Source organism: Choloepus didactylus, chromosome 4 (assembly GCF_015220235.1).
Source record: "Choloepus didactylus isolate mChoDid1 chromosome 4, mChoDid1.pri, whole genome shotgun sequence".
In the NCBI taxonomy this organism is placed as follows: domain Eukaryota; kingdom Metazoa; phylum Chordata; class Mammalia; order Pilosa; family Megalonychidae; genus Choloepus; species Choloepus didactylus.
Genome location: NC_051310.1, coordinates 15,469,417 through 15,490,572, shown reverse-complemented (window position 1 = coordinate 15,490,572; position 21,156 = coordinate 15,469,417). Strand labels below are relative to the sequence as shown.

Here is a 21,156-nt window from a genome sequence, read left to right as displayed (position 1 = left end):
AACAGACAGCAGACCTTTGGCAGCAGGGGGCTGGGGCTGGGAGTAGGGACCGACAGCAAACAGGCACAAGGGAACTTTCTGGAATGCTGGGAGTGTCCTAAAACTGGACTGTGGTGATGGTTACATAACTGCATAATTTTACTAAAAATCATATAACTATACAATTATCATGAGTGACCTGCCTGATATGCAAACTTTTGTCTTGATAAAGCTGTTTTTAAAAAGTAATTACAAGATAGAGAAAAGATGGCAGCATAGAGAGAAGTGGAAAACTGTTAGTCCCCCCGAGAACAATTCATAAATGACCAAAAAACTAGTAAATAACCAGGAATAACTGCGGGGAGACAAACGGGATTGTCCACTCATCATCCACCAACCTGAACGGAGAGGAATGCCCAAGATCACAGCATAAAATCTGTAAGTAAAACTGCGGACCCTCGCTGAGAGCCGAGCGCCGAGAGCCCCTCCCTCACAGAAGCCTCGCGGTGCTAGAGAGCAGCACTCTCCGAACAAGCTAGTGTACCGCAGCCCAGCTCCATCTGGGATTTTACTGTTAACTGCTAAATACAGACAGTGAATCCTCAACGAGCAGACAGAGGCTTTTGGGGACAACTGGCCTTGGGACAGTCGGGGGACATATCTGTCTCAGGATGAGAAGCCCAGAGGCTGACAGGTGAACCTGGGAGCTTTTCTGTCCCTTCTGCTTTCTGTGGAGAAAACTGCAGCCGCTTTCAGCCCGCAGTGCTTTGCAGTAAAGACAGACTCAGCTATTTTAAAATCAAAATACTTTGATCAGCAGAGTCAAAGAAACATAGAACTTCCGGATAGGCAGTGACCTCTTTGTAGGGGGCATAGCTTCCCAGAGGAAAGGGAGGGGCCCAGCTTTACCGCCTGCCTTTCCGGAACCAGACCCCAAAGCCTGGAGGAGGAGAGCCACAGGCCACACCCCCTTACACAGGCGGTGACAGACAGCACCTGCCAAACAGAAAAGCACAGGTGTTATTAATCCTCTAAGAAAAACCATCAGGGGAACCAGATACTGAATATTTCCTCCTTCTGTGACCTGAACCTGTTCTCATCTGGGAAAACCTGATTGGAGTGGCCTAGGAGGTCAGATGCCTAGACAACAGAAAACTACAACCTACACTAACAAAAACGAAGCTATGACCCAGTCAAAGGAACAAACATACACTTCAACTGAGATACAGGAATTTAAACAACTAATGCTAAATCAATTCAAAAACTTTAGAGAGTATTTCACAAAAGAGATAGAGGCTGTAAAGAAAACACTGAGCATACATACGGCAGAAACTGAAAGTTCAAAAAAACAACTAGTAGAATCTAAGGAAATGAAAGGCACAACACAAGAGATGAAAGACACAATGGAAACATACAACAGCAGACATCAAGAGGCAGAAGAAAACACTCAGGAACTGGAGAACAAAACACTTGAAAGCCTACACACAAAGGAGCAGATGGAGAAAAGAATGAAAAAATATGAGCAACATCTCTGGGAACTTAAAGATGAAACAAAATAAAAGAATCTACGTATCATTGGTGTCCCAGAAGGAGAAGAGAAGGGAAAAGGTCTCTTATGAAAGACATAAAATTACAGATCCAAGAAGTTCAGCGTACTCCAAACAGAATAGATCTGAATAGGCCTACGCCCAGACACTTAATAATCAGATTATCAAATGTCAAAGACAAAAAGAGAATCCTGAAAGCAGCAAGAGAAAAGCAATCCATCACATACAAAGGAAGCTTAATAAGACTATGTGCAGATCTCTCAGCAGAAACCATGGAGGCAAGAAGGAAGTGGTGTGACATATTTAAGACACTGAAAGAGAAAAACCTCCAACCAAGAATCCTATATCCAGCAAAGCTGTCTTTCAAATATGAAGGAGAGCTCAAAATATTTTCTGACAAACAGACAATGAGAGACTTTGTGAACAAGACACCTGTCCTACAGGAATTACTAAAGGGAGCAATGCAGAGTGATAGGAGAAGACAGGAGTGTGTGGTTCAGAATACAATTTGGGGAGATGGTAGCACAGCAATGTAAGTACACTGAAGAAAGATAGCTATGTATACAGTTGAGAGAGGAAGGTTGGGAGCATGTGAGACACCAGAAAAAAGGAGGAAAGATAAAGAATGGGACTGTGTGACTTGGTGAAATCTAGTGTTCAACAATTGTGATAAAATGTACAAATATGTTCTTTTACGAGGGCAACAAGAAAATGTCAACCTTGCAAGGTGTTAAAAATGGGGAGGCATTGGGGGAGGGATGCAATCAATGTAAACTAGAGACTGTAACTAACAGAATCATTGTATTATGCTTCCTTTAATGTAACAAAGGTGATGTACCAAGGTAAATGCAGATAAGAAGGAGGGATAGGGGAGGCATGATAGACACTTGACATTGGTGGTGTTGTCTGACTCTTTACCCTACTTTGATTTAAGATTACTTTTCCTTTTGCTACTTCCTAGCTGTCATTTTTTTTCCTCTTTCTTTTGCCTCTCTACCTTCTTTGATGCTCCCTCCTGCCTTGTGGAAGAAATGTAGATGTCCTCATATAGATAGTGGTGAAGATGGTGAACACATAAATATGTGACCATACAGAGAACCATCAATTGTTTACTTAGGATGGAATGTATGGGGTGTGAACAAAATCATCTTAAAAAAAATGGGTTGATGTCAAAACCTCAAGGGCAATATACTGAGTGAAATGAGCCAGACACATATGGACAAATATTGCAGGGTCTCACTGATAAGAACTAATTATAATATGTAAACTCATAGACATGAAATATAAGGTACCAAGATATAGGAAGAGGCTTAAGAATGGGGAGCGGTTGCTTAGTATGAGCAGAATGTTCAACTAGGACAAACTTAAATGTTTGGAAATAAACAGAGGTGTAGGTAGCAAGATGTGAGAATAACTAACAGTGCTGAATGGCATGTGAATGAGGTGGAAAGGGGAAGCTCAGAGTCATATATGTCACCAGAAGGAAAGTTGGAGGTCAAAAGATGGGAATGTATAAAACTAAATCCTATGGTGGGCAATGTCCATGATCAACTGTACAAATATTAGAAAAGTCTTCCATGAACCAGAACAAATGTATGACAATACAACTAGAAGTTAACAATAGAGGGACATATAGGAAAGAAATATATACCTATTGCAAACTATATACTACAGTTTGTAGTATTTCAACATTCTTTCATAAACAGTAACAAAGGTACTATACCAACACTACGAGTCAGTAATTGAGGGGGGTTGGTTAGGGATACGGGAGGATTCGAGTTTCCTTTTTTTTTTTTTTTCCCCATCTTTCACTTTATTTCTGGCCAGGAGTAATGAAAAGTTTCTAAAAATTGAACAAAAATTAAGTGTGGTGATGGATGCACAGCTGTATGAGGGTACCAGGGGCAACTGATTGTACACTTTGGATCTTTGGATAATTGTATGGTATCTGAACAATCCCAATTAAAAAAAAAAAAGTAATTATAGATGAATTGTGGGAAGATGACAGAGGAGGAGGCTCCAGGAATCAAACCCTCCACCAGAAAAACTTTTACAGGCAGGAACTGTCTGAATCAACCATTTTGAAACTCCAGAGTCCCAGTGGAACACTGTGCAGCATCCAGGGAAGAGTGGGGGAGAGAGGCTGGTAAATTACAGTAAATAGCACTAAACTGCTCTCTCCAAGCAGCAGTTATCAGCACCCATCCCCACTCTCATGACAGGCAACAGTGGGGTCCGGCCCCTGGCAGAGCTTGCTGGTGCTACAGAGGGACATAAAAATCCAGTTTCCCAAGATCTGGGGGGAGCGCAATCTGACTGCTGGTCACTGCTTTTGATCAGCTACTTCAGAACACTGGGGGCCCAAGTGTGAGGGTGGCTGTTATTCCAACTCACCCTGGACAAAGGTGTTGGCAAAGATGTATGATCCTCAGAGCTGCGGAGGGCAGCTGAGGGACTGCATTTGCTGGGCAGGTGCTGAGTCAAGAAAGTGCAATTCTAGGGAGCTGCAGAAGAAGCTCTGGCACCCTTCCAGACCCCTCCTTGATCCCCTCCCCAGGGCAGCTTGGAGCCAGCCGATGCCCCCTTTTCGGGTGCCTTACCTTGTTCCAGCCGAGAAAGAGTAACTTGGGAAACTCCTCTCAAGGGTCTTCCCCTCCCCGCCAGAATTTGCCCTCCAGGCCAAAGAAGCTGACACAAGACAAGCTTTGTAAGAAACAACTGAGCTGGATGGCCCAGGGTAAAGGCTTCTCCTTTGGTAGAACACCTGGGAGATGGAGAGGGAGATGGTCTGTTTCCTGGGAAGCAGAGAGCTCATTCAAACTCCTGTAAACAGGGGAATTCCTAAGACTGCTAGTAAGCACAAGCCCAGAAGATACAGGCCCCGAAAGGACAGGGGCATCCGTGCACTTTGCACTCACCTTGGTCAGACCTTCCCGGTAGGAGTGCAAAGCCAGTGAAAAGTGCTGTTGGCTCAGGTTTGCTTGGTTTTACTAGATCCTGACACTCAAGAAAATCTCGGTCATATCATCACTTGAATATAAACTCGAGAAACAAGACATATCAGAGAATAAATACCAGAGTTAACATTTTAAAATATTAAAATGTACAGTGTGCAACAAAAGATTACAAGACAAATAAAGAAACAGGGAATGATGGCCCATCAATAGAAGTGTATAAAAACCAAGGAAATATCAGCGAAGAAGACCAGACTGTGAACATTTTGGACAGATACGTATATGCAGAAGAAACTTTAATATGCTCAAGGAGATAAAGGAAAATACAGAGAAAGAGCTAAAAGATATCAGGAAAACAATGAATGAAAAATATGAAAATCTCAATAAAGAGACAGAAATTTTAAAAGGAACCAAACAGAACTACTGGAGTTGAAGACCACCATAACTGAAATGAAAAATTCGCAGGAGGGTTTCAGTTGGAGACGGCAGGTGGGAGAATCAGTGAATTTGAAGATAAGTTGATTGAAATGAGTCAAGCTGAGGAGCAGGAAAAAAAAAAAATTATGAAAAGTGAAAATAGCCTAAGAGATCTCTACATTAAGTATCCCCAAGGAGTCCCAGAAGGAGAAGAAAGAGAGAAAGGGGCAGAAAGAATATTCAAACAAAAGGCACAATGTCCCAAACTTAGCAAAAGACGTGAATATGCATATCCAAGAAGCCCAGAGAACACCACACGGGATAGACTTGATGAAACATACGTCCTGTCAAATACTAACTGTGGTGGTTTGAAGCCACATGTACCCCAGGAAAAAAGTTCTTAAACTTAAAAAGAAAGTTCATTCCTGTGGGTGTGAACCCATTGTAAGTAGGACCTTTTGATGAGGTTTCTTCAGGTACGTTGTGGCTCAGGACGGGTCTCACTACGACTCCTGGAGTCCTTTATAAGCAGGAGGAAATTCAGAGAGAGAGAGAGAAAGCCAAGGGAGGCAAGAAGCTGAAGGTCAACAGAACCCGGAAGCGAAGGGAGAGGCCACCACATGCATGGCCACGTGACAGCGGAGCCCAGGACCAACAATCATTAGCAGCCAGCCCCAGGGCATCAGACTTAGGGAAGAAAGCATCACCTTAATAATGTCTTGATTTGGGCTTATCCTCAAACCCAAGAGTTAATAAATCCCCATTGTTCGTCAACTCACTGCATGATATTTGCTTGGGCAGCCCAGGAAAACTAAAACACTGATCAAACTGTCAAATGCAAAAGACAAGGAAAGAGTTCTGAAAGTTGCAAGAGAAAAGCAACATGTTATGTACAAGAGAAGCCTAATTAGATTAATTTCAAATTTCTCATCAGAAACCATGGAGGCAAGAAGGCAGTGGATTGAAATACTCAAAGTGCTGAAAGAAAACAACTGCCAAGCAAGAATTTTATATCCAGTGAGGCTTTCTTTTAAAAATGAGGGAGACCTCTCTCTAGCTAAGCCAACTCAGCAGGTTAACTCACTGACCTCCCCGCTAGGTGGGACTTGACTCCCAGGGATGTAAATCTCCCTGGCAACACAGGATATGACTCCCGGGGATGAATCTGGACCCAGCATCGTGGGATGGAGAACATCTTGACCAAAAGGGGGGTGCAAAATGAAATAAAGTTAAGTTTCAGTGGCTGAGAGATTTCAAATGGAGTCAAGAGGTCACTCTGGTGGACATGCTCATGCACTGCATAGATAACCCTTTTTATGTTTTAATGTATGACCAAAAGGGGGATGTGAAAGGAAATGAAATAAGCTTCAGTGGCAGAGAGATTCCAAAAGGAGCCAAGAGGTCACTCTGGGGGGGGGGGGCACTCTTATGCACACTTTAGACAACCCTTTTTAGGTTCTAAAGAATTGGGGTAGCTGGTGGTGGATACCTGAAACTATCAAACTACCACCCAGAACCCATGAATCTCAAAGACAATTGTATAAAAATGTAGCTTATGAGGGGTGACAATGGGATTGGGAAAGCCATAAGGACCACACTCCACTTTGTCTAGTTTATGGATGGATGAGTAGAAAAATAGGGGAAGGAAACAAACAAACAGACAGACAAAGGTACCCAGTGTTCTTTTTTACTTCAATTACTCTTTTTCACTTTAATTATTATTCTTGTTATTTTTGTGTGTGTGCTAATGAAGGTGTCAGGGATTGATTTAGGTGATGAATGTACAACTATGTAATGGTATGTGAACAATCGAATGTACGATTTGTTTTGCATGACTGCGTGGTATGTGAATATGTCTCAATAAAATGAAGATTAAAAAAAAAAAAGAGGTCACTCTGGTGGACATGCTTATGTACTGCATAGATAACCCTTTTTATGTTTTAATGTATTGGAATAACTAAAAGTAAATACCTGAAACTATCAAACTGCAACCTAGTAGCTGTGATTCCTGAAGACAATTGTACGACAATGTAGCTAATACAAGGGCTGACAGTATGATCGTGAAAGCCTTGTGGATCACACTCCCTTTATCCAGTGTATGGATGGATGAGTAGAAAAATGGGGATAAAAACTAAATGAAAAATAGGGTGGGAGTTTGTCACCACTACACCTGCCCTACAAGACATGCTAAAGAGAGTTCTTGAGACGAAAGGAAGGGACAACAGAGAGTGGTTCAAAGTGGCATAAAGAAATAAAGATGTCCAGTAAAGGTAATCATTTGGGTAATGATAAACGCCAGTATTATTGTATTGTTTTTGTTTTTTTGGTGTATAACTCCATTTCTTACTTCCTACAGGTGCTAAAATACAGTTGCATAATCAGTAACAGTAAACCTGTGGTTTTGGACATACAATGTGCAAAGATAATTTGTAACAAGTACAAAAAAGGTGGGGGACAGAGAGATATAGGAACAATGTATGTGTATGCTATTGAAGTCAAGATGGTATAAAATCAAATATAATTGTTATATATTTAGGATGTTAAATTTTAACCCCATGGGTAACCACAAGGAAAATATATGAAAATATATCCATACAGAAATGAGAAGGGACCAAACATGGTAAAATACAAAACAATCAATTAAATATGAAAGTAGGAATTAACGGAAGAATTGAGGGAAAAAAAGGTACAATACTTACAAAGACTAGTAAGTGGCAAAATGGCAGATGAAAATCCTGCATTATTAGTAACCACTTTTTTAAATGTAAATGGATTAAAGCCTCCAGTCAAAAGGCAGAGGTTGGCAGAATGGATAAAAAAGCATGACCCAACTATAATTATATGCTGTTGCCAGGAGATTCACGTAAAATTCGAAGACATAAGTAGTTTGAAAGTGAAAAATGATAGAAGTATACCATCCAAGCAGTAACCAAAAAGAGAGCTAGGGTAGCTATAATAATATCAGTATAATTAGACTTGAAGTCAAAAACTGTTAAAAAGGACAAAGACAGTCATTGTATACTGATTGATAGAGGGGTCAATTTGACAAGAAGATGTAACAATTATAAATAGATACGTACCTACCAGCAAATCCCCAAAATATATGAAGCAAATACTGACAGACTTGAAGGGGGAAAGAGACAGTTACATATTGACAGTAAAAAAACTTTACTATACCACTTTCATAATGGACAGAACTCCTGGACAAAAAGATCAATAAGGAAATAGAAGACTTGAATGACAGCCTAAACCAACCAGACCCAACGGACACATATAGAACACTTCACCCAACAGTAACAGAAGACAAGATTCTTCTCAAGTACACATTTGTCGGTTTCCAGGACAGACCATTTGTTAGGTTACAAAACAAGTCTTAGTAAATTTAAAAATATTGACATGATACAATTTATCTTCTCTGACCACAACTGAATGACATTACAGATAAATAAGGGAGGGACAAATGTGGAAATTAAACAACAAGCTCTTCAACAACCAAAGGGTTAAATAAGAAATCACAGAGGAAATTAGGGAATATCTTGAGGCAAATCAAAAGGAAAACACAACCACCCAAAACTTATGGGATACAGCAAAGGCAGTGCTGAGAGGAAAATTTATAGCTATAAATGCTTACAATGAAAAAGAAAAAGTTACATCAGAGACTGAACCTCAAAACTGGAAGACTAGAGAAAACTAAATCCAAAGTCAGCAGATGGAAGGAGATAACAAAGAATAGAACAGAGATAAATGAAACAGAGAATTAAAAAAAACAATAGAGAATCAACAAAACTAAAAGTTGGTTCTCTGAAAAGATCAACAAAATTGACCTTTAGCTAGACTGAAAAAAAAATAGAAAGGACACAAATAAGTAAATTTGGAAATGAAAACAGGGACATTACTGCTGATCCCATTGAAATAAAAAGGATTATAAAAGATACAATGAACAACTGTACAAGTTAGATAACCTAGATGAAATAGACAAATTCCTAGAAACACACAAATTATCTACACTGACACAAGAAGAAACAGAAAATCTCAACAAACCCAATAAGCAGTAAAGATATTGAATCAGTAATTAAAAACCATCAGTCTCCTAGAAAAAAATGTAGGGAAGCATCTTCAGAACTTTGTGTTAGGCAATGGTTTCTTATTTCTTAGACTTTACATCAAAAGCGTAAGCAACAAAAGAAAAAATAGATAAAAGGGACCTCATCAAAATTAAAAATTTTTGAGCCTCAAAGGTCTTTATCATGAAAGTAAAACAACAACATACATATATATAATGGGAGAAAATATTTGGAAACCACATATCTGATAAGGGTTTAATATCCAGAATATGTAAAGAAATCCTTCAACTCAACAACAAAAAAACTAACACAATTTAAAAATCGGCAAAAGATTTGAACAGACGTTTCTCCAAAGAAGATATACAAATGGCCAAAAAAGCACATGAGAAGATGCTCAACAACATTTACTGGTAGCAAAGTGCAATCAAAACCACAATGAGATACCCTTTCACGCCCACCAGAATGGCTACTATTAAAAAACAGAAAAACACAGGTGTTGAAGAGGATGTGGAGAAATAGGGACACTCTTTCATTGTTGGTGGAAATGTAAAATGGTGCACCTGCTGTGGGAAGACGGTTTGGCAGTTCCTCAAAATGTTAAGAATAGAATTCCAAGAAAGGACAGAAAACAACACCACTACCAAGAATCTCATATCCCTGCCTTATATCCCCCTCTCATACACATTTAACTTTGGTATATTGCCTTTGTTACATTTAATGGAAGCATATTACAATGTTATTGCTGACCACAGACGCCAGTTTGCTTTATGTTTTTTCCCAAATACCATCCCTTTTTCAACACTCTCTCATGGTTGACATTCATTTGTTCTCCCACATGTAAAAACATTTTTATATTTGTACATTTAGTAACAGTCATTGGCCACTCCAGTTTTTCTGCCAAGTTATACAGTTCAAGTGCTGACTATGGTGATAAATGTACAACTTCATGATGATAACGTGAACTGACTGTACACTGCGGATAAATGTACGGTATGTGAATATAACTATAAAATTGCAGGAAAAAATATATATAGGAGTAAAAGCGTTGGAGAAAACATGGGGAGAGGGATGTACCTATTCACTGTTGATGAGCAGGCAGAATGGTGTAGCCTTTCTGGAAGTCAGTGTGGTGGTTCCACAAAAAGCTAAGTATGTGGGGGCTATAATGTCCTGCAACCTCACTAAGGTGTAGGTAATTGGAAGATCTGAGAGCAGAGACATGAATGGACATTTGCACACTGGTGTTCATGGAGGCAATATTCATGATTTGCAATGGGTGGACGTGGCCTAAGGGTACACAGACTGAGGAACAGAATGGTGAACTGTGGTGTGTGCATACAATGGAATAGTGAGCAACTACAAGAAGGAGTGAAGCTGTGAGACATGCAACGAGGTGAATGGATCCTGTACACAGCATTTTGAGCGAAATACATCAGAAATAAAGGCAAACACTATAATGCCTCACCAATATGGACTAACTACAATGTGTAAAACTCAGAAATGAATCTTGGAACACAGCCTAAGCAGGGAACGATTACTGTAATGGTCCCTAGATTGTAAGCTCTTACAGCAGTTAAATCTATTCCTGAATTGTAATGGCTATCTCCAAATTCTGAGATGCTGATCCCTTTGTGTATAACCTGATTGGTCTCTGGAACACTGGGTATCTCTGTGACACTTGAAACTCAGAGCTAGAGATCAGCAGATATGAATGTCAATATTAGCGCATACAGTAACTGCTAAAACAAAACAAAACAAAACAAAACCTGAAAAAGAGCCCAGACTTCAATTAGTGATATGAATGAAGCAAATCTGGTTAAGACTAGGGCAAACCGGGCCAAAGGGTAAAGGTCAAAACTGACTGTTTTAAAATTTCAATTTCCATGTGAAACCAAGGGAAGAGATGTCTATTTGATGCAAGATCTACATTTTCTAAACAGTATAACTCTACAGTCAGTTTGTTCAAACACCACAATTGCATGGAACTTTGAATAGGGAGTGAGATATGATAGGTTTGTATAGGTTAGAGTGAAACAGTGACAACATCCCAAAGTAATTTGGTCAGAGAATAAAAATATATTTGCAGGGCCCCCCTGAGGAACTGGGAGAAAATGCAGAAGAGTTGGACTTCCTCACCTGGACTTATGCTAATGTTGTCAGAGACATTGAGGACTGGCGGTTTGATGTGCTGAGCCCTCTGTCATGGGACTTGCCCTTATGAAGCTCATTACTGCAAGGGAGAGGCTAGACTTGCATATAACTGTGCCTAAGTGTCTCCCCCTGAGTACCTCTTTGTTGCTCAGATGTGGCCCTCTCTCTCTCTAACTAAGCCACCTCGGCAGGTGAACTCACTGCCCTTCCCCCCACGTAGGACCTTATTTCCAGGGGTGTAAATCTCCCTGGCAATGCAGGATATGACTCCCAGGGATGAATCTGGACCTGGCATCGTGGGATTAAGAACATCTTCTTGACCAAAAGGGGGATGCGAAATAAAACGAAATAAAGTTTCAGTGGCTGAGAGATTTCAAATGGAGTCGAGAGGTCACTCTGGTGGACATTCTTATGCACTATATAGATAACACCTCTTAGGTTTTAATGTATTAGAATAGCTAGAAGTAAATACCTGAAACTACCAAACTCCAACCCAGTAGCCTTGACTCTTGAAAACAATTATACAACTATGCAGATTACAAGGGGTGACAGTGTGATTGTGAAAACCTTGTGGATCACACTCTAGTGTATAGATGGATGAGTAGAAAAATGGGAACAAAAACTGAATGAAAAACAGGGTGGGATGGGGGGATGATTTGGGTGTTCTTTTTTACTTTTGTTTTTTATTCTTATTCTGATTCTTTCTGATGTAAGGAAAATGTTCAAAAATAGATTGGGGTGATGAATGCATGACTGTATGATGGTACTGTGAACAGCTGACTGTACACCATGGATGGCTGTATGGTATGTGAACATATTTCAATAAAACTGAATTTAATAATAATAAAAAATAGAATTCCACATGACCCAGCAATTCCACTTCTGGGTATATACCCAAAAGAATGAAAGCAAGGACTCAAACAGATATTTACACACCAATGTTCATAGCAGCATTATTCATAATTGCCAAAAGATGGAAGCAACCCAAGTGTCCATAAACTGATGAATGGATAAACAAAATGTGGTTTATCCATACTATGGAATATTATTCAGCTATGAAAAGGAATGAAGTTCTGATACATGCGACAACATGGATGAACCCTGAAGACATGACGTTGAGTGAAATAAGCCAGACACAAAAGGGCAAATACTGCATGACCTCACTGATTTGATATAATTAGAATAAGCAAACCCACAGTATCAGAATCTAGAATGCAGGTTATTAGGAAATGGGGTAGGGGCAGGGAATACGGAATTGAGGTTTAAAATGTACAGATTTTCTATTTGGGATGATGGAAAAGTTTTGGTAATGGATGACGGTGATGGTAGCACAACACTGTAAATGTAATTAAAAGCCCTGAATTATATATTTGAATGTGGTTAAAAGAGGAAATTGTAGGTTAAATACATGTTACTAGGACAAAGATTTTTTTAAAAATCCATGCAACTGTCTAACTCAAAGAGTTAAACCTAAGTTAAACCACAGACTATGGCTAATAATACAATTATAAAAATGCTCTTTCAAGAATGGTAACAAATGTACCACACTAATGCAAGGTGTTAATAAGAGGGTGGTCTACTGGATCTCTATTTTATCCATGATTTTTCTGTGAACTTACAACTTCTCTAATAATAAAGACAGGTTACAAAGCAGTAGGCATAGTGGGATCTCATTAACGCGTACCTGATATATATGCATGCACAGGAAAAAGACTATACAAATTGAAGATTATCAATAAATAGTCCCTAGGGGCTGGATTATGGGAATTTTTAATTTTCTTCTTTATAGTATCAGAATTAAATGGTCCACAGTGAACACAAATTACTTCTGTAATAAATAAAAAAGCCATTAAAAAATGTGCTTTCCTCAATGGTAACAAATGTTCCACACCAATGCAAGGTGTTAATAACAGGGTGGTATAAGAGAACCCTGGATTTTATGCATAAATTTCCGATAAATCCACAACTTCTCTAATTAAAAATGAGAAAGTGGTTACTGCACATATTTAAAATATACATTCATAAAACAGGAGGTGGTCCTTCCGCCCACCTGCCTCTCCATCAAACTTCCTCCTCCCAACCCACAGGAACAAGTTCTCCCGGACTCCCCCGTCCCTCCCTGCCCCACCCCACCCCAGGACACAGATGCCCTTAAAGCCTTTCTAGAAGGAGGCGGGGGCTCCCTTTCTCTCGCCACCAGCTCCATGCTCTAGACTGGCAAAAAGAAGTGGGCATCAGCGTTCCAACCACTCCTCCCTTCTGCCCTCCTGCCGATGCAAAGCCCACAACCCCCTCACGGGAGCCCCAGAGCCCAGCTCCCGGCTCGGGGTCTGCCTCACCTCCCATTATCCTCCTGGGTATCTTCCAAGTTCTCCTGATGACCTGAGCAACCAGCAAACTTCACCTTCAACCAACTGCAACAGCCCAGCCCTCCACCCTCATCGAGGTCTTAGGCCTTCCTTGCCCACCTGCCCAGATCTCTCCATCCTGAAAAATCTTCCCCTAGGCCAACCCCTGCCCAGGTGACCTGTTTCTCAAACTTGGCCAAACAGACTGCACAGCTGTCAACCACATGCTGTTTACACATTCCTTCTGCCCCTGCCATTCCAAAAATCTGCCTCCTGAGGCCCCTAGGGAGTTACTTATTGCTCAATGAAGCCGACAATTTTCAGTACAGTGCCCAGGGCCTGCTGCCACCATCATCTTCCTCCCTGCCCTTCCAGAAACGTACAACTCCTGATGCCATCTGGTTCTCCCCGTCCCTGAGCCAAGCCTTCCCAGCTCCTCTGCCAGGTTTCCTCATGGTCTACAATCTCTCCCAGCAATATCTCCTACTCTTGTAGTTTGGCTGCTACATACATGCTGTCAACCTGCAAGTTCCGCTCCCCAAACTACCTTTTCCCAGGCTTCCAGACCTGTCCCTTCAACCACATGCCAGACATCAGCCAGCAGACGGCCCATGTGCATCTCACCACCAACATTTCATCACACATCTGCACACTGCACAACAGACCTTTCATCACACAACTGCATACATCACACCTTCTAGGTGCCACCGCCAGGGGCTCAGCCCAAATCTGCCCTCTCCTCCATCCATGAAAGCCACCCCTCATGAGTCCTGTGGCAACTTCATATACATCTGCAATCCCTCCCTCCGCTCTTCTCTATTCTACCAGAGGTATCTGCTTTCCCACTGTCAATACAGCTTCCACAACAATGCCAGATGGCCTTCCATTGTGCAAATTTGACTTCCCAGCTTAAAACCAATCAACTGCTCCCCACTTGACACAGTGTAAAACCTACACTCTCCTGGATGGCACCTACCAGGCCCCTCACGACTGCTGCAGCCCCTCTTCCCACACCCACCCGCAGCCACGTCTCCCACCACACGCCAGCATGCACCCATGCTCCAGTCAGACTGGACAGTTAGTTTACAGTTCCCCACACGGCAGGCTGCTTTTTCTTTAAATGCCTCTGTACACAGTGGTCTCTCTCTATCAGCATCACCTTTCTCCATCTTACTCACCTGAAGAGCTCTTACTTACCCACCAAAACCCACCTCAAACATCTCCTCCTCTGAAAAGTTGTGTCTGCCCCTCCTGGGAACTCACTCCTTTTTTGGGGCCATTCCCAGCCCTTGTCTAAGCTTCCAATGCTGCACTCACCTCACTAGTGACAACTGTTTGTTTACTGAGCAGTCCAACCCCCCAGGCCTCCGGGAGTTCCTTGAGGGCTGAGCCCACATCTGTTTAGGGTCCCAGTGCCCACTGTGGTCCTGGCACACAGTAGGGACTCAGATGTCTGCAGAATAAATTCCAGCCACAGCCCAGGCACCCTGGAGGTGCGTGATCTATTTGGAAACCAGGTAATGATGTTCTTGTAAAGACAACTCCTGTTCCTTTATGCTCCCCACAAAGCCAAGCTCAAAACAGACCGCTGCATCCTCACTGTGACCACAAACTCCCGGACAGACTTTTCCCTCTAATAGCTAAAGCTCTACAGTAGCTTCCAAGCTGCCCCCCAAGTTCCCCAACTCCACACTCCAGTCCATGCCACACTCCACTGCAAACAAACTTTCCCAGGTGGTCTCTATTTCATCAGTCCCAGACCAGAAGTTTCCAATGGTTCCTCTATGCCAAGGCTCTCAACCCAGGGTGAGTCTGCCCCGCTCCTCCACCCCTTGTGTCCAGAATACATATATGACATTTCTGGAGAGATTTTTGGTTGTCACAAGTGGAGAGAGGGTGCTGCTGACATCTAATGGGTAGAGGCCAGGGGTGCTGCCAAACATTCTACAGTGTAAAGACTGAGAAATTCCTGCCCCATGCCTCCCGAGTTACCAAGAGCTCATCTCGTCTGAGGCTTTCCAGTCACTCTTCCCCTCTCAGGGTATTTGCCTGCAGGAAGGGCCCAGAAGGTGCCTGGCCTGCTCCCGTGGAGAAAAGCACAGCTGAGTTGGGCCCAACCCTGCCTTTGGGAAGCCTCTCGCAGCCCATCCTCTTCAGGCACTCCAGATGAGAACATGATTCCTTCTGCAGCTGGATAAGGGTCTATCAGCTCTGCAGACCAAACTGGGTGGTTCCAAGGCCTACATTTGGGGAGACAGTGGGGATGAAAGAGCACGACGTCCATCTGGACATAGAGCCAAACCATGTTCTCAATCCAGCTTTACCAGCAATAAAGCTAATATTCTGTTTAATCTCCATATGTTCATTCAGTTAACAAGTTATTTGTTGTGCTGGGCCCTGTTCCAGAGAGTGTGAAGGGTTACAGGAAGCCAGGGGAGGAGGAGAATAAGGCAAGGAAGGGTATCACATGCCTCAGCACCCACAGGGCAGGACAGATCATCCCAGAGTCCATGATATAAACGAGGGTCAAGAGCCTGAGGAGGTCAGTCCAGGGGGCCCTGAGCAGGGGTTGGCAAACAACGATAGCCCGAGAGCTACATTTTTTACATTTTAAATGGTTATATAGGTACCTACATTAATGTCCTTGATTTCTCCTCTTGGCTCACAAAGACTAAAATATTCATTATCTGGTCCCTTATTGAAAAAAGTTTGCTGACTCCCGATCTTGAGCCAGATGGTAGTGGGGAGACTCCGAGTGTGTGTGTGTTGGCGGGAACTTGACAGGCACACAGTGAGTCCTGGGGTTCCCTCTTCCCTTCTGCAATTGGTGATGTGGGGCCAGGGATCACTTTAGGGGTTAGTCCAACTCCTTTATCTAGTTATAAGTGGAAAGAAAGGGGGTGTTGTTAGCTGGCCTCTCAGCCCCCAACATGTCTCACCATGTCCTCACCCAAACTTGCCACTGGCTCCCCATTCCAGTCCATCTGGACCATGTGCTGTCCTTATGGGCCCTGTCAGCCACTCGTCCTTTCTGTCAGAGCACTGGCTTTCCCCAGGTTACCTGCCCAGCTCCAAGTGGTCAGGAACTTCTCTGTGTCAGACCTGGAAGCCCCTTTCCCCTCACCTGGGACTGGTCTGAGGATGAACGTGTGATGCACTGAATTCTGACCAGAAATCTGGAAAAGATTTCTATGCTGACATAAAGAGAAACAGACAGATACACACACATATACAAATCACCTCTTTATCTTCTACAAGATTATGTTTGTTTGGATGTGACACCAGGAACAACTGCAGCCATATTGCATCTCAAGGACAGGTCAAAACCACAATGATGGCAAAGTGGAAAAGTAGAAAGGAACTGGGTTATAGGCAACAGGGTTGCATGCTTAATTAGTCCCCTGTTTTGGTCAAATTTTATCCCCCCCAAAAGATACATTCAAGTCCTAACCCCTGGTCCCATGAGTGCAACCTTATTTGGAAATATAGTCCGATGATGCTAGTTAAAATGAAGCTAAACTGGATTAGGGTGAGCCCTAATCAAGTATGATGAGCATCCTTATAAGAAGGGCAGAGGACAGAAACAGACCAGAGAGAAAACGGCCATGTGGAGATGGAGACAGATTGGAGGGCTGCCATCTATGAGCCAAGGCGAGCCAAAACGTGCCAGAAAACACGAGAAGCTAAGAAGCATGGAAGGATTCTCCCCTATAGGTTTCAGGGGAGCGTGGCCCTGCCGACACCTTGATTTTGGACTATGGCCTCTAGAGCTGTGAAAGGATATAAATTTCTGTTGTTTTAAGCCACCCAGTTTGTGGCACTTTTGTCACAGCAGATCTAGGAAATGAGGACACCCTCCATACTGAAGTCACCCCTTCTCCCAGCTCCATCTGTGGGAATGCCATCACCCTTCCAGTCAACCTCAGATCTCTCCTCCACGATGCCATCCTCTGCTCCCTTCTTCTGACCAGCCTCACTTCCTCCCTGACGCACACTCAGGACTTGGAGCTCCTGTAGGAACTGGCCTTTCTCGGCCTTGTGTTCAGGTATTTGTGCACCTGCCCAGTAAGGCCAAGGGCTCCCAACCAGAGGGCCCCTGCACCACCGTTCTCTCTAACCCCACAGCCACCCACCTGCCCCCACATATATACACACCTTTGCATATCGTGAGCCTCCAAGAGAAGTGTTCAGCGAAATAGACCAATATGCCTGTTTTTATGCCCAGAAAAATTCTGCCACATTTGCCATTTTCAGAATGCAATGTAAGAGTGATTCTGAGCAGTATAATTACAAGTGACCTGTTTTTCTTTTGCTTATCTGTATTTAAGTTTTCTATAATCAACCTTGATGTGTTGATTTTGTAATTTAAAAGAAAGGAAACTATTTTAAAACAAAAGGCACGTCACGTGTCTAGAGCAGTGGTGGTGAGCGTGGACAGTGAAGTCACACTGCTGGGTTCACACCCCAGCTCCACCCTTTCTAGTTGCGTGACCTCATACCCAGGCCTCTCCAGCCTCAGCTTCCCATCTTCAAATGGGGATGTAACAGCATCTACCCCCTTGGGCTGTCTGAGAACTAAGGGAAATGACCCACTTCAAGTGATCAGAGCCGAAGCCGGCACAGTGTCAGTGCTCAGCAACCTGCAGCATTTTCCTACCACAAAGTCAGCACCACGGGGAGGGAGCTACGCCCACACCCCAGCACCCGGACCAGCACCCGACTCCGAGGAGCGCTTACCAGGAAGGAGCAAACACCATTTCCCCTGGGGGCCCTGTGGTCCTGGGCCACTTGTGTGCTTACTCCATTTGAACCTGCCTCACTTCCCAAGGGCCAGCACCCTTCACCCCAGACCTGCCCCCCTCGGCTAGAACCTCTCGGAGGGACTGCCCGGGCCAACCCCAGCCCTTGCATCTCTCTTGTGCTGGTGATCAACAAGTCCCATCTCCACTATCTTCCCCATTTCCCACACCCACCTGCCTCACTCATTTAGCTCATCCTGTCCATGCCACCCTTTCGGAGAACACACTTAGATTCCACAGCCTCTGACAGACCCAGCTCAGCCCATGAGAGGCCCCCCGACCCAGCACACACCCAGAGCCCAGATGCACAGCCTCCTGCCAGCATCCCTGTAAGCCAACCTCTCTCCACAGGTCATCCATCAATCCCAGGCAGAAATGCAGAACAGGAAACACAAGTCAGGAAAAAAAAAAAAAAAAATTGGCTTAAGTAGTCATCATAAAGCATAGGAAAGCACCCTGTAATGATTTTATTGCATTTGATGTGCTGATCTTCCCTAGATGAAAGATGTGTGATAATGGATTTCATGTTAATCCAAGGAAAATGTAAACCTCTAGAAAAATCTATGTATAAAACTCTTCATAGGTTCTATGTGGAAAGCTTTCAGATGCTTTTAATGATCAGCCTCCAAAGTCCAGAAAGCAAATGCTGGTGGCCGGCTGAGGGCAGATCCAGCTGGCGGGCGGGGGTGTGTGTGCACTTGAGTGAGAATGAGATGAGGCAGCACGCCTTCTCTCACTGGGGACAGATACTTCAGTCTATGCCACTCTTTGTGCCTTGCTTCTCTTCATTTTGTCTATTTCGATATTTAGTATTTCACCCAGGGAAACTAATAACACCTTTAAAACAGGGTTTTCTGGGAACAAAGGTACTTGGAAAACCTATGCTTAATGATTAGCTAATTTTTTTTTTAAGTTGGTTGTGTAAAAACCAGGGTGGTTGATGAATCAGCCCATTCGTCCTTCATGATCTACACTTAACACATGCTCTTTCTAACTTTTGGTTAGAGAGGGAGGAGAAAACAAAGAGCTGAACCAGTTACCTACTCAGGTTGCTCCTCTCTAAGTGGGTCAAGTCTGCACTTAAGTAGAAGGAAAAGGGATCATTTTGCCAATGCAACAACTTTTTAATCGAGCCAATTCAGTTAAAATACAAATGCTATTCAAGAAATAGATCATTCAATAAGCAACGCATTTTAAAGCTGGTAGGGACCTCATCGAACCACTCCCCTATTTCACAGGCATGAACGCCGACCCCGGAAGGGAAACATCTGAGTGAGTTCTCACGTGACAGGCAGCACAGACCCCAGACCTGTGCCAACCATCTGAAACGTGGCTGGTCCACACTGAGATGTGCGGGAGTGTGAAATGCACACAGGATTTTGATGACTAAGCATCAAAAAAAGACATTTTTTATATTAAGTACATATTAAAATATACTAGTTCAGATATATGGGATTAAGTAACATATATTAAAATAAATTTCACCATTTCTTTTTACTTTTCAAAAATGTGGCTACTAGAAAATGTTAAATTACAAATGCAGCTCACATTTGCGGCTCTCCTTTGTCTTCTCTCAGGCAGTGCTGCTCTAGAGCTAGCCTGCCTGGTTTCAACCCTCACTGTGTGACATTGGGCCACTTGCTTTCCCTTTCTGTGCCTCAGTTCACTCATTCTTAAAGAGGGGATAAGAACTACACCTACAGCACATGGCGCGAGGTTAACTGAGTTAATGCGTGTGACATGCCTGGCACACGGAGACCAGGATTGTCTGAACATCTCATTTCAGAAAATGGAGAGACTACATCACTTTTAAAAAAAATAACAGCGTTACTGAGATATAATTCCCATGCCACAAAAGTCAGCCTTTTCAAGTATACAATTCAGTGTTTTTTTAAAGTATATTCACCGAGTTATACAACCATCACCACTATCTAATTCCAACACTTTCATCCCCTTCAAAAAGAAACCCCATCCTCTCCATTCTCCTATCCCCCAACCCCTGGCAACCACTAATTCACTTTCAGTCTCTATGGATTTGCCTTTTCTGGACATTTCATATAAATGGGCCTATACAGTTTGTGGTCTTTTGTGTCTGGCTTCTTTCACGTTTCCAAGGTCTATCCATGTTGAACCATGTATCAGTACTTCATTCCTTTTTCTGGCCAAATATTACCTTACATAGTCACACCTCATTTTGTTTATCTATGCATCAACTGATGGACACTGGCCTGTTTCTACTTTTTGTTTATTACGAATAATGCTGCTATGAACATGCGTATTTAAGTTTTTGTATGCACAAGGGTTTTCAGTTTCTCTTGGGAAATATAACTAGGAGTGAAATTGCTGAGTCATATGGCCACTGTTTAAAATTTTGAGCCACTGCCAAACTGTTTTCCAAGTGGCTGCACCATTTTACATTCCCATCAGCAATGTATGAGGGTTCCAATTGCCCGCATCCTCACCGACACTTATATTTTAGCCAGCCTAGTCAGGGTAATAAATGGCTGTTTTAAAAGTCTTTTCTATTAACAATGTCCAAGATGGTTTACAGAATACCAGCATCATGAGGAAGCAGATTACTCATTTTCTTACCTGGTGCCTATAATTGTACCAGCCATTTGAACCTGCGACAATCACCACCCAGTGTTTGCCTCCCTCCTCAGGATCATCCAGGGGAAAAGCACCAATCCCCAGGACCGAGCTGAGCAACACGGCTACTTTCCAAATCATTCTGTGCCTTGGGTTCATCTGCAGAAATCTGAGAAGAAAAAAGCAGAGTCAAGTCAAAAAGCAATAGCAAGAACATAAGGACACTGCCAGTACCTGTGTCTTAGTTTGCTAATGCTGGAGAATGCAAAACACCAGAGATGGATAGGCTTTTATAAAACGGGGGTTTA

At 42.8% G+C, this 21,156-nt stretch overlaps 1 protein-coding gene across 2 annotated transcripts in view; it reads right to left on the bottom strand.

The window, feature by feature from the left end:
* Positions 1-21,156, bottom strand: part of LGMN (legumain) — a 50,246-nt gene that overhangs the window by 21,752 nt on the left and 7,338 nt on the right. For both annotated transcript variants that reach the window (XM_037832029.1, XM_037832030.1), the window contains exon 2: positions 20,852-21,017. In XM_037832029.1, coding sequence (XP_037687957.1) covers positions 20,852-21,007 — 156 coding nt within the window. In that variant the 5' untranslated portion in view covers positions 21,008-21,017. The remainder of the gene's footprint in view (positions 1-20,851; positions 21,018-21,156) is intronic.